At 45.2% G+C, this 14,644-nt stretch overlaps 1 protein-coding gene and 1 long non-coding RNA gene across 2 annotated transcripts; both read left to right on the top strand.

The window, feature by feature from the left end:
- Window positions 1-3,340: 3,340 nt before the first annotated feature.
- LOC140377185 (uncharacterized) lies at window positions 3,341-6,194 on the top strand. The gene is made up of 3 exons (XR_011930097.1): window positions 3,341-3,453; window positions 6,040-6,073; window positions 6,150-6,194. It is a non-coding gene; the product is annotated as an uncharacterized lncRNA (long non-coding RNA).
- A 400-nt stretch (window positions 6,195-6,594) lies between these two features.
- LOC140378007 (uncharacterized) lies at window positions 6,595-14,468 on the top strand. Its single transcript, XM_072463636.1, has 5 exons — window positions 6,595-6,609; window positions 13,175-13,940; window positions 14,050-14,114; window positions 14,201-14,349; window positions 14,417-14,468. The coding sequence occupies exons 1-2, from the start codon at window positions 6,595-6,597 to the stop codon at window positions 13,826-13,828; spliced, it is 669 nt and encodes a 222-aa protein (XP_072319737.1). The 3' UTR covers window positions 13,829-13,940; window positions 14,050-14,114; window positions 14,201-14,349; window positions 14,417-14,468.
- Window positions 14,469-14,644: the final 176 nt, after the last annotated feature.

Raw genomic sequence — 14,644 nt, 5'->3', positions numbered from 1 at the left:
TGCACCGATTGCCTAGGCGGCCTGAAAATGTTTTTTTGGTCTGTATTTATTTTCTCTCGAGGTCGGCAGCCCTATGTTTGCAAATACTATCAGAAGAAGGATTACGTCATATGGCGGAGCCCAGATGGGTTTCCGAAAGAAGTTGAATAGAGTTACGGAATGGACGGACATAGATGAGCTTGTAAGTAACAGGCAGGCAAGTTGTGAGTAGACAGGTAAACAGGTGGGTTCTGGATTAAAGTTAGGTATGAGTTGAAATTCAAAAAAAATTTCAATATCTGGAGTCAAACATGTTGCTAACTTTTACAAGAAGCAACAAATAAACTGTCAAGAAGCAGCTGCAATGACAAGCCTGTTGTACTTTTAGTGATTCCTGATGGTAGCCAGCTCTGCAAAACACACCCAGGCAGGTGGAGACAAACACACACAGCAGATCAGGGGAGGGGGACAAGACTTAAGACTTAAGAATGCAGACTTATTTAATGTGATTGGCCAATTTGAACCATCCCATGTTCTGATTGGTTTAGGCAGAAAGCACACCAAGTGAAATAGAAAAATATTTTTCCTCGTACAATCTTCCAAACTTGCGTCAAACTCTATAGCTATATATAAGTTACCTACCCGAAACAAGAATATAACTCAATTTTGACAATTTGTTATATTCTATAACAATTCAATTTCAGTAATCAAATTTAGTATTAAGTTATATGAATCATATTTGTATTGAAAAACATCCTAACTCAACAAGATCAAAATTTCCATTAAATCTACACAATTTGTACAATGAAGTGCACATACTTATGTGCCTGAATGCATGGATGTGAGTGAATGGATGAGGGGGTGTCTCAGTTCACTTTTGCAGTAAAATAGAGAGCAGTAAACACTAGCACAAAGGGCTGTACAGAGGAGAGTCTTTGCAACACCGTTTTACCTTTCAGAGCATTGAGAGGAACAAGACACACATGGTCCCTGTGGCTTTCAACCTCCTCTAACTGTTCGACCAGCTTTCCAAGAGGAGAAAGAAATGCCTTGTATAATCTATTTACCACACAATGTGTTTGTTTTGTGTAATTCTTGTTTAATTTAGGCAATCAAATAAGCATTGTCTGTTTCAACTTGTAGCTGTAAAAAATATGCCTTTAATTCCAAAGATGAATCCAATATTTTGTTTTCATAATTTATTTTGAGCATAACAAAGGTTCACTGTATACATTTTACGATAGAGGGTCGGCCAGCTTGTCTCCATGGACATTTTTTGCTTTACCTGCTTTACCTATGTTCTACAACAGTAAATAGTAACTGATGAGAGGTGTAATAGAATGTGTGTATTCCAAGGGGCTTCTGAACAATAAAGAAAACTTCATATGTGAAGTTGGCACCTTCCGACTGGCCAATTGACATCTTGACAAGATTTTATGATGAAACTGAATTTAACTTTTTCCTTTATATCCCATGTCTTCTATGAACTAAAAGTCCAGAGCTGTCACTGTTTCTGTTCATTGTTTTTATGGACAGAATTTCTGGGGCAACCAAGGGTCGGAGGGTTACTACCTTTTTTTGATTGATTGTTGGATTTGGTTCATTTTAGATTTGTGCGAAGGAAAATATTACATAATTTACATAATCTTATATACACTAAATGACAGAAAAGCACATTTCTCAAATCGAGTGGGTAGAAGAAAAACATATTAATCCCCCCTATTAATTACACACATAGCCCATATATGGTTGTGATTCATAACTATTATGTTTATATCACAACATCTGATCAAAGAAATAGAAAAAACTAAATATTTAACTTACTAACATGTGACTACATAATCACATTAATAAATAATAATGAATATAGATGTTAAATTATTTTAATCACGTTATAATTTTTAACAAATATTTAATCACAACAAGGCCCCTCCCTTTTATTTCTACATGTATTCCTCTAGTTTCGCATGTTCCTTTTTCCGGATGTTACCATGTACCTCTGTACTTTATGTATATATAATTTCAAAAAAACCTCCACGGGTGGTCTCTATTTATCCCCCTTCAAGCTCGGGTCCTCTACCAGAGGCCTGGGAGCTTGAGAGTTCTGCGCAGTATCTTTGCTGTTCCTGCACTGCACTTTTCTGATGTCTGATGCTTTTCCTTGGATCTGCCCAAGCCATCCCTCCAGTTTGGGGGTCACTGCCCCAAGTGCTCCGATCACTACGGGCCCCACCGATACCTTCACGTTCCAGGTTGGTTCGCCAGTACCATTCTGTCTGTCTGTATCTGGAAGTCCCAGAGGACCTTGGCTCGGTCTAGTACTAAATGTCCCTGAACCAGAAAACACTTCAGTACAGTTTGTACATTCTTAGAACTTGACACTAAAGCGCCATAACATTAGTTGTGCAAACAAACACTTAATCAGTTAAATACAACTAAATACATTGTGTACATTTTAACTTAAACAATTATTTAAACAAACAATTATCAAACACAAAACTAAAGCTTATTGCCACTGCCAGGGCGTTGAAAAGAACCAGAAAAGTTTGTAGATTCCTAAAACTGGGAATAAAGACGCGCGCCGGGCCCTTCTTGCGGATCTCCCCAACTACGGCGCCCGTCGGGACCTGCTTACGCGGGCCCCCGTCGGGACCTGCAGGACCTGCTCACGCGGGCCCCCGGCAGGTTGCCTCGGCTGGCGCCTATAGCCGCTGACTTTGTAAAGTTAATAAACCAAAGCCATGGTTCAACATTTAAATCCATTTACACCACGATAAAAGCAGCACAACACAACTCTTCCACTGAGCATGTGCAGGACGACTCGGACGCACGTCTGCTGCAGAGTGTATTCTACGGACATGAGTCCGGCGCGTCAAGTGTACATCACTCGGTTATATGTTTTAACAACTCTGACTTAAACTATATTTGTGAAAAAAATTATACTTAAACCTAAAAAATACAAATAAAATTACACACTTATTTACAGTAAGTGGCTGATATATGGACAGAAAATATCACACCAGGGATGACTGTAAATTATGTCACTGTATAACACATGATTATAAAAGCTGCATGACACATACTGACATGTTCATTGTAAAGTCTGACAGCAGCAGGAAAGAAAGACCTGCAAAACCTCTTCTTCACAGAGAGTGGGTGGATCAGTCTGATGGAAACATACCATGTACGCAACCTTAAGAGAGAAGAATACCTATCTGAAATTTCTGAAATACTTTCTTTAGGTTGGCTTCTACCCTTTGTGTGCTGTTATTCCTATTCCGTATGTGGAAACCAGTTATTCAAGTAAGGCTGTACATTTTATAAAAAGCCAGATTTTCTGGTCCACACTACAAAAACCTTTCACCAGAGGAGTACTCTCATTTTGCTCTCAAACATTAGGTGCTGGATCTTTGACATACGGAGAAAATACTCATGCACTGAAAAGAACATTTTAGGACTCTGAACTCGACAAAGGTAATGACCCCTTTCATCTGCCCCCAATCATACATCAATGTTATCCTGTAACATGGCCTCAAAACAGAAATATTATTGAATATGATTACACATATATGTGCAATTTTTAATATATATGTGTGTTTTTAACAAATGTTTGTTTTTTGTTACAATTTGCTGATCATTTCAAACTAAACAGGAATTTCAAAGAAAATAAACAAAACTTTCAAATAATGCAGGGCTTTTATTTATGCTTCAACGGTTTACTAAAAGCCCCTCCGTGTAAGATTTCAGACCAAAAAAAAGACTTCAATAAATGAGAACATTCTTGCTGTGAAGGGGCTTATTTCTCCTCCAACTTTACTTGTAACGTTTCAGGTGGAGGATCTGCCATGTAGAATGTTCTAAAGTTTGGTTTTAACTGTCTGTATCCGTAGAGTAATGCAGGTGCTGCTTTAAAGAAGAAATGTGTCTATGAAAATCTAAACAAATTTAATGCTATAATTGATAATTGATATTATTCTTGTATATTATGTTATCATACTATTCATATAATATATTATTTATATATTCATTATTCAGATGTTGTATTATTATTAACTATATTATGATTTTTATGATTTGACAATCAAAACTGATGGAAAAAGTTTTCGAGGGTTTCCTGAATGCAATTTAGACGTAATTTATTTTATTGACAATTAGACAAGGAACTCCTCATTAAAGGTTGAATGAACGATTTTTTTGGCCCAAATCTGAGTCTTACTTCCTCGTGGCGTGGACTGCCAATTAGTCCTGCCACGTATCAATCATAAAACGCACCTAGCGCTCACCTGCAGCCGCGTGCGGCTCGTCCCCAGGAGAACAGCACGTTTCCGCGTGTCTAAGCGCATTGATCTATCATAATATAGTTCCCTCAGTGTACGGGGAAAAATGAAGACAGAGAAAGACTGTTCAATGACTCAGAAGAAGACGGAAATCTACGGGAGACGAGAGATGCGATCCGTCGTGCTAATAAACAAACGCACGTGTGTGTTGTATCAGTCCGCACGGGGAGTGCACTTCCGCCTGAGTTCTCAGATCGCCGAAAAATCGTCCATTACGCCTTGAAGTATTGCATTTTTTTAATTTGGAATAATTAATACATGATGACTGAGTGTGTGAGTCTTTTCAGTTAGACATAAAGAATTTCTTGCTTACTTAGAGAAGCCGAACTATGTACTTAGTTTGAAGCTAAGGGAGAACTTCTGCACAGGCCTCGCCTTGAAGTGTTTGAATACTTTGGTTCTCAAACTTTTCACTCTAATACCACCTGATAAAAGGCTTGTAATTCTAAGTAAAACCAGATCAAAAAATTGATACTACTACTGAACTTTAATAGCCACGTCAAATCAATAACATCAGCAGCTTTTTACCATCTAAAAAACATTGCCAAAATCTAAAATATAGTGTCAAAACCAGATTTAGAGAGACTTATCCATGCGTTTGTCTCCAGTAGATTAGACTACTGTAACGGCCTGCTCACTGGCCTCTCCAAACGAGTTGTAAAACAGCTGCAGTACATCCAGAACGCTGCTGCTCGGGTCCTGACCAGAACCAGGAAGTATGAGCACATTAGTCCTGTTCTCAGGTCTCTGCACTGGCTCCCTGTGGCTCAGAGAATAGACTTTAAAGCAGCTCTGCTTGTGTACAAGTCTCTCCATGGCCTAGCACCAAAGTACATCTTGGATATGTTAGTGCCATATGAACCATCTCGGACTCTGAGGACCTCAGGGACCGGCCTCCTGCTGGTGCCAGAGTCAGGACAAAACATGGGGAATCTGCGTTTCAGTTTCATGCTGCTAAAATCTGGAACATTCTTCCTGAAGATGTGAGACAGGCTTCTACTCTGACAATGTTCAAATCTAAGCTAAAAAAAGTTTTGTTTAGCTGCGCATATGACTGAAAGGATTTTTCTTTGCACTCTTCTCTTTTGTTTGTGATTTTATTAGTTTAGAAAATCAGTTGGATTGATAATTTTTAATTTAGTTAATTTTATTGTATTTCTGTTTCTGTAATTTCTTTGTGATTTGAATGCATGTTTCCTGCTGTGAAGCACTTTGAATTGCCTTGTATATGAAATGTGCTCTACAAATAAACTTGCCTTGCCTTACTGTGGCAGAGCTATCACCCTGTCCCCACTGCAAGAAGGTTGTTGGGGCGGCGGGCCTTTCTGGAGGAAGTTTGCATGTTTCTTCCCGTGGCTGGGTGGGTTTCCTCCTGGAACTCAGTTTTCTGCTGTACTGCAGTGATCACTGCTCCTGACAGGTTGCTTAAGCAACATTGAAAGATAGGTGCAGAGGACAAAATTCTCTACGGGAATAATTAAGTATATTATCTTAATCTTAACCTTAACTTCAACCAAACCCTAAAGTCTGATTGCTACCAGAACTGAGGTGCCCACTGCTCCTAAAGGTTGCAGCAGCATTGACCGACGCATTTCTGGGGACAATAAAGTGTACATAAAACCATAAAGCAATTGTTTTTATGCTACTGAAATATAGGTGGTCTGAGATAGCTCAAATATATATATTTTTCTTGTGAAAAATATGTATTCCCTTTTATTTGCAGATGAAACCGTTAGCACTTATTGTCCTGCTGGCAGGTAATGTACAACACCATATAGATATTTTTCTTTTTTTTATAGATGTATTTATTTATGTATTTCTTGTACCATGCAGGTATAATAGGGGCATCAGCAAACAATACAACAACAACAGGTAAAATGACACACAGTTAAGATGATACACTGCAAGTGAAACAACTTGAAAACATTAAGCGGTATCAATTAGATAACGTTTAAAGGAGAGAAATCGTGTAAAATATACTTGAGCTTTTAACTATGTTATAATGGTATATCTCATCAGTAACTCACTCAAAGTTATAGATATTATTAAATCACTCTTGAAGTTGTAGTTGATTCATGTTTAAATACTTTTCTTTATTTGTTGTCGTATGAAAATACAAAATTGTACGTGTAAAAATTGCCAAAGATAATTGACATAAACCCGTTATAGTTATCTTAGAGGGTGCAAATGTAGTTTCCTCTAAAGTTACATATCATTGGAGTTTGTCAAATAATAAAACACCTTTACTTGTATATATGTTAATTCAATTGTTTATAAGATGAAAGATTATATGGTAGTTTGTTAAGAGAGTGGACTTAACCGAAGTTAAAGATGAAGACGAAAAGAAAATGCCTGTAGTGCCACCTACTGTACTTGAAAATCTTAGACTTTATTCTTTTATTCTCTCTTCTTTTAGCTCAAACACCAGTCTCCAATGCTACTACAACGCAATCAGCAAACATTACATCACCACTTTTAAAAAACATGACTTCATCTCCTCTAACCAACATGACGTCACCTCCTCCAACCAACATGACCTCCCCTCTTCCAACCAATATGACGTCACCTCCAACTAACATGACCTCACCTCCTCCAACCAACATGACATCACCACCTCCAACCAACATGACATCACCACCTCCAACCAACATGACATCACCACCTCCAACCAACATGACATCACTGCCTCCAACCAACATGACGTCACCTCCTCCAACCAACCTGACATCACCTCCTCCAACCAACATGACGTCACCTCCTCCAACCAACCTGACATCACCTCCCCCAACCAACATGACGTCACCTCCTCCAACCAACATGACGTCACCTCCCCCAACCAACATGACGTCACCTCCTCCAACCAACATGACAACACATCCACCAACCAACATGACATCACCTCCTCCAACCAACATGACGTCACCTCCTCCAACCAACATGACGTCACCTCCCCCAACCGACATGACATCACCACCTCCAACCAACATGACATCACCACCTCCAACCAACATGACATCACCACCTCCAACCAACATGACATCACTGCCTCCAACCAACATGACGTCACATCCACCAACCAACATGACATCACCTCCTCCAACCAACATGACGTCACCTCCTCCAACCAACATGACGTCACCTCCTCCAACCAACATGACGTCACCTCCTCCAACCAACATGACGTCACCTCCCCCAACCAACATGACTTCACCTCCTCCAACCAACATGACCTCCCCTCTTCCAACCAATATGACGTCACCTCCTCCAAACAACATGACCTCCCCTCTTCCAACTAATATGACGTCACCTCCTCCAACCAACATGACCTCCCCTCTTCCAACCAACATGACGTCACCTCCTCCAACCAATATGACATCACCTCCTCCAACCAACATGACCTCGCCTCTTCCAACCAATATGACATCACCTCCAACCAACATGACATCACCAACTCCAACCAACATGACGTCACCTCCCCCAACCGACATGACGTCACCTCCTCCAACCAACATGACCTCCCCTCTTCCAACCAATATGACATCACCTCCAACCAACATGACATCACCACCTCCTACCAACATGACATCACCTCCACCAACCAACATAACGTCACCTCCTCCAACCAACATGACGTCACCTCCTCCAACCAACATGACGTCACCTCCTCCAACCAACCTGACATCACCTCCTCCAACCAACATGACGTCACCTCCTCCAACCAACCTGACATCACCTCCCCCAACCAACATGACGTCACCTCCTCCAACCAGCATGACATCACCTCCACCAACCAACATGACGTCACCTCCTCCAACCAACATGACGTCACCTCCTCCAACCAACATGACATCACCTCCACCAACCAACATGACGTCACCTCCTCCAACCAACATGACGTCACCTCCTCCAACAAACATGATGTCACCTCCTCCAACCAACATGACGTCACCTCCCCCAACCAACATGACGTCACCTCCTCCAACCAACATGACGTCACCTCCTCCAACCAACCTGACATCACCTCCCCCAACCAACATGTCGTCACCTCCTCCAACCAGCATGACATCACCTCCACCAACCAACATGACGTCACCTCCTCCAACCAACATGACGTCACCTCCTCCAACCAACATGACATCACCTCCACCAACCAACATGACGTCACCTCTTCCAACCAACATGACGTCACCTCCTCCAACCAACATGACGTCACCTCCTCCAACCAACATGACGTCACCTCCCCCAACCAACATGACGTCACCTCCTCCAACCAACATGACAACACATCCACCAACCAACATGACATCACCTCCTCCAACCAACATGACGTCACCTCCTCCAACAAACATGACGTCACCTCCCCCAACCAACATTACGTCACCTCCTCCAACCAACATGACGTCACCTCCCCCAACCAACATGACTTCACCTCCTCCAAACAACATGACTTCACCTCCTCCAACCAACGTGACCTCACCAACTCCAACCAACATGACGTCACCTCCCCCAACCGACATGACGTCACCTCCTCCAACCAACATGACGTCACCTCCTCCAACCAACATGACGTCACCTCCCCCAACCAACATGACTTCACCTCCTCCAACCAACATGACCTCCCCTCTTCCAACCAATATGACGTCACCTCCTCCAACCAACATGACCTCACCAACTCCAACCAACATGACGTCACCTCCTCCAACCAACATGACGTCACCTCCCCCAACCAACATGACATCACCTCCACCAACCAATATGACATCACCTCCTCCAACCAACATGACGTCACCTCCTCCAACCAACATGACGTCACCTCCCCCAACCAACATGACATCACCTCCACCAACCAACATGACGTCACCTTCTCCAACCAACATTACGTCACCTCCTCCAACCAACATGACGTCACCTCCTCCAACCAACATGACGTCACCTCCCCCAACCAACATGACATCACCTCCACCAACCAACATGACGTCACCTCCCCCAACCAACATGACGTCACCTCCTCCAACCAACGTGACGTCACCTCCCCCAACCAACGTGACGTCACCTCCTCCAACCAACATGACGTCACCTCCCCCAACCAACATGACGTCACCTCCTCCAACCAACATGACATTACCTCCACCAACCAACATGACATCACCTCCTCCAACCAACATGACGTCACCTCCCCCAACCAACATGACGTCACCTCCTCCAACCAACGTGACGTCACCTCCCCCAACCAACGTGACGTCACCTCCTCCAACCAACATGACGTCACCTCCCCCAACCAACATGACGTCACCTCCTCCAACCAACATGACATCACCTTCACCAACCAACATGACATCACCTCTTCCAACCAACATGACGTCACCTCCTCCAACCAACATGACGTCACCTCCTCCAACCAACATGACGTCACCTCCCCTAACCAACATGACTTCACCTCCCCCAACCAACATGACAACACCTCCCCCAACCAACATGACAACACCTCCACCAACCAACATGACGTCACCTCCCCCAACCAACATGACGTCACCTCCTCCAACCAACATGACTTCACCTCCCCCAACCAACATGACAACACCTCCCCCAACCAACATGACAACACCTCCACCAACCAACATGACGTCACCTCCCCCAACCAACATGACGTCACCTCCTCCAACCAACATGACATCACCTCTTCCAACCAGCATGACGTCACCTCCTCCAACCAACATGACGTCACCTCCTCCAACCAACATGACGTCACCTCCTCCAACCAACATGACGTCACCTCCCCCAACCAACATGACGTCACCTCCTCCAACCAACATGACATTACCTCCACCAACCAACATGACATCACCTCCTCCAACCAACATGACGTCACCTCCTCCAACCAACATGACGTCACCTCCCCCAACCAACATGACGTCACCTCCTCCAACCAACGTGACGTCACCTCCCCCAACCAACGTGACGTCACCTCCTCCAACCAACATGACGTCACCTCCCCCAACCAACATGACGTCACCTCCTCCAACCAACATGACATCACCTTCACCAACCAACATGACATCACCTCTTCCAACCAACATGACGTCACCTCCTCCAACCAACATGACGTCACCTCCTCCAACCAACATGACGTCACCTCCCCTAACCAACATGACTTCACCTCCCCCAACCAACATGACAACACCTCCCCCAACCAACATGACAACACCTCCACCAACCAACATGACGTCACCTCCCCCAACCAACATGACGTCACCTCCTCCAACCAACATGACTTCACCTCCCCCAACCAACATGACAACACCTCCCCCAACCAACATGACAACACCTCCACCAACCAACATGACGTCACCTCCCCCAACCAACATGACGTCACCTCCTCCAACCAACATGACATCACCTCTTCCAACCAGCATGACGTCACCTCCTCCAACCAACATGACGTCACCTCCTCCAACCAACATGACGTCACCTCCTCCAACCAACATGACGTCACCTCCCCCAACCAACATGACGTCACCTCCTTCACCCAACATGACGTCACCTCCTCCAACCAACATGACGTCACCTCCTCCAACCAACATGACGTCACCTCCCCCAACCAACATGACATCACCTCCACCAACCAACATGACGTCACCTTCTCCAACCAACATTACGTCACCTCCTCCAACCAACATGACGTCACCTCCTCCAACCAACATGACGTCACCTCCCCCAACCAACATGACATCACCTCTTCCAACCAGCATGACGTCACCTCCTCCAACCAACATGACGTCACCTCCTCCAACCAACATGACTTCACCTCCTCCAACCAACATGACCTCACCTCCTCCAACCAACATGACCTCACCAACTCCAACCAACATGACGTCACCTCCTCCAACCAACATGACGTCACCTCCCCCAACCAACATGACATCACCTCCACCAACCAACATGACATCACCTCCTCCAACCAACATGACGTCACCTCCTCCAACCAACATGACGTCACCTCCCCCAACCAACATGACATCACCTCCACCAACCAACATGACGTCACCTTCTCCAACCAACATTACGTCACCTCCTCCAACCAACATGACGTCACCTCCTCCAACCAACATGACGTCACCTCCCCCAACCAACATGACATCACCTCCACCAACCAACATGACGTCACCTCCCCCAACCAACATGACGTCACCTCCTCCAACCAACGTGACGTCACCTCCCCCAACCAACGTGACGTCACCTCCTCCAACCAACATGACGTCACCTCCCCCAACCAACATGACGTCACCTCCTCCAACCAACATGACATTACCTCCACCAACCAACATGACATCACCTCCTCCAACCAACATGACGTCACCTCCTCCAACCAACATGACGTCACCTCCCCCAACCAACATGACGTCACCTCCTCCAACCAACGTGACGTCACCTCCCCCAACCAACGTGACGTCACCTCCTCCAACCAACATGACGTCACCTCCCCCAACCAACATGACGTCACCTCCTCCAACCAACATGACATCACCTTCACCAACCAACATGACATCACCTCTTCCAACCAACATGACGTCACCTCCTCCAACCAACATGACGTCACCTCCTCCAACCAACATGACGTCACCTCCCCTAACCAACATGACTTCACCTCCCCCAACCAACATGACAACACCTCCCCCAACCAACATGACAACACCTCCACCAACCAACATGACGTCACCTCCCCCAACCAACATGACGTCACCTCCTCCAACCAACATGACTTCACCTCCCCCAACCAACATGACAACACCTCCCCCAACCAACATGACAACACCTCCACCAACCAACATGACGTCACCTCCCCCAACCAACATGACGTCACCTCCTCCAACCAACATGACATCACCTCTTCCAACCAGCATGACGTCACCTCCTCCAACCAACATGACGTCACCTCCTCCAACCAACATGACGTCACCTCCTCCAACCAACATGACGTCACCTCCCCCAACCAACATGACGTCACCTCCTTCACCCAACATGACGTCACCTCCTCCAACCAACATGACGTCACCTCCTCCAACCAACATGACGTCACCTCCCCCAACCAACATGACATCACCTCCACCAACCAACATGACGTCACCTTCTCCAACCAACATTACGTCACCTCCTCCAACCAACATGACGTCACCTCCTCCAACCAACATGACGTCACCTCCCCCAACCAACATGACATCACCTCCACCAACCAACATGACGTCACCTCCCCCAACCAACATGACGTCACCTCCTCCAACCAACGTGACGTCACCTCCCCCAACCAACGTGACGTCACCTCCTCCAACCAACATGACGTCACCTCCCCCAACCAACATGACGTCACCTCCTCCAACCAACATGACATTACCTCCACCAACCAACATGACATCACCTCCTCCAACCAACATGACGTCACCTCCTCCAACCAACATGACGTCACCTCCCCCAACCAACATGACGTCACCTCCTCCAACCAACGTGACGTCACCTCCCCCAACCAACGTGACGTCACCTCCTCCAACCAACATGACGTCACCTCCCCCAACCAACATGACGTCACCTCCTCCAACCAACATGACATCACCTTCACCAACCAACATGACATCACCTCTTCCAACCAACATGACGTCACCTCCTCCAACCAACATGACGTCACCTCCTCCAACCAACATGACGTCACCTCCCCTAACCAACATGACTTCACCTCCCCCAACCAACATGACAACACCTCCCCCAACCAACATGACAACACCTCCACCAACCAACATGACGTCACCTCCCCCAACCAACATGACGTCACCTCCTCCAACCAACATGACATCACCTCTTCCAACCAGCATGACGTCACCTCCTCCAACCAACATGACGTCACCTCCTCCAACCAACATGACGTCACCTCCTCCAACCAACATGACGTCACCTCCCCCAACCAACATGACGTCACCTCCTTCACCCAACATGACGTCACCTCCTCCAACCAACATGACGTCACCTCCCCCAACCAACATGACGTCACCTCCTCCAACCAACATGACGTCACCTCCCCCAACCAACATGACGTCACCTCCTCCAACCAACATGACGTCACCTCCCCCAACCAACATGACTTCACCTCCTCCAACCAACATGACCTCACCTCCTCCAACCAACATGACCTCACCAACTCCAACCAACATGACGTCACCTCCTCCAACCAACATGACGTCACCTCCCCCAACCAACATGACGTCACCTCCCCCAACCAACATGACCTCCCCTCTTCCAACCAATATGACGTCACCTCCTCCAACCAACATGACATCACCTCCTCCAACCAACATGACGTCACCTCCTCCAACCAACATGACATCACCACCTCCAACCAACATGACATCACCACCTCCAACCAACATGACCTCACCTCCACCAACCAACATGACCTCACCTACCCCAACAAACATTTCCACCCAAAGCACCACAACTACATCAGCCAGTACAACAGCAGCTCCTAAACTGGAGCCAACAATAAAACTTGAATTCAAGATGCAGGAAACCTTCACCCCCAGCCTTGAAAACACATCCTCTCCTGAGTTTAAGGCATTGGAAGAAAAAGTCACAAAGGCGGTAAGGACTCATATGTAAATTGTATTGTTGTTTCATGCACTTAAGAAAGGAAATTTAGCAATTTACTCTTTATATGCGCAGTCATTTTTAATAAGCTTTTTATTTACAGCTTGATGCCATTTTTTCAGTAAAATTTGGTTCTGCTTTTAATCGGACAATTATTAAAGGTTTCAGGTATGTTTGACCACTTGTATATTTGTAGTACATTTGTATGATTAGAGATATTCCACTATTAAGTCTTATTTTATGTTAATTTGCAGTAAAGGATCAGTGAAAGCAGACACTGAATTGATTTTTAATGAAAAGAAAACATTTCCCAATGTGACCTCTGTTTCCGACACTTTGGTGAAAGCTACGTTAGATTCAAACTTCTCCCTAAGCGTGAATACCTCGAGCATTTCTGCAAATGGTGAGTACCTGTTCGGCTGGTGTCTTTTGATTATAAGTGACATTTTAATCAAGTGTATATTTTTTAGTTGTGGAGACGCCAACAGCTGCCCCGACTACTGTTACTTCTTCTATGACAACCAGTAAGAAAGCCAGCAAATAATATTTTTTCAATTGGAAAAAGTTCATAAAAAGTTTGTAATTTTTTTTTACAGCAGTAAATTTTACAACACCAATTTCAACCAACATGACGTCACCTCCTCCAACCAACATGACGTCACCTCCTCCAACCAACATGACGTCACCTCCCCCAACCA

The sequence above is a fragment of the Eucyclogobius newberryi genome, unplaced genomic scaffold (genome assembly GCF_026437365.1).
Source record: "Eucyclogobius newberryi isolate DKJ021-1_F unplaced genomic scaffold, fEucNew1.0.hap1 SCAF_4, whole genome shotgun sequence".
In the NCBI taxonomy this organism is placed as follows: domain Eukaryota; kingdom Metazoa; phylum Chordata; class Actinopteri; order Gobiiformes; family Gobiidae; genus Eucyclogobius; species Eucyclogobius newberryi.
This window is presented reverse-complemented; position numbering and strand designations above follow the sequence as displayed.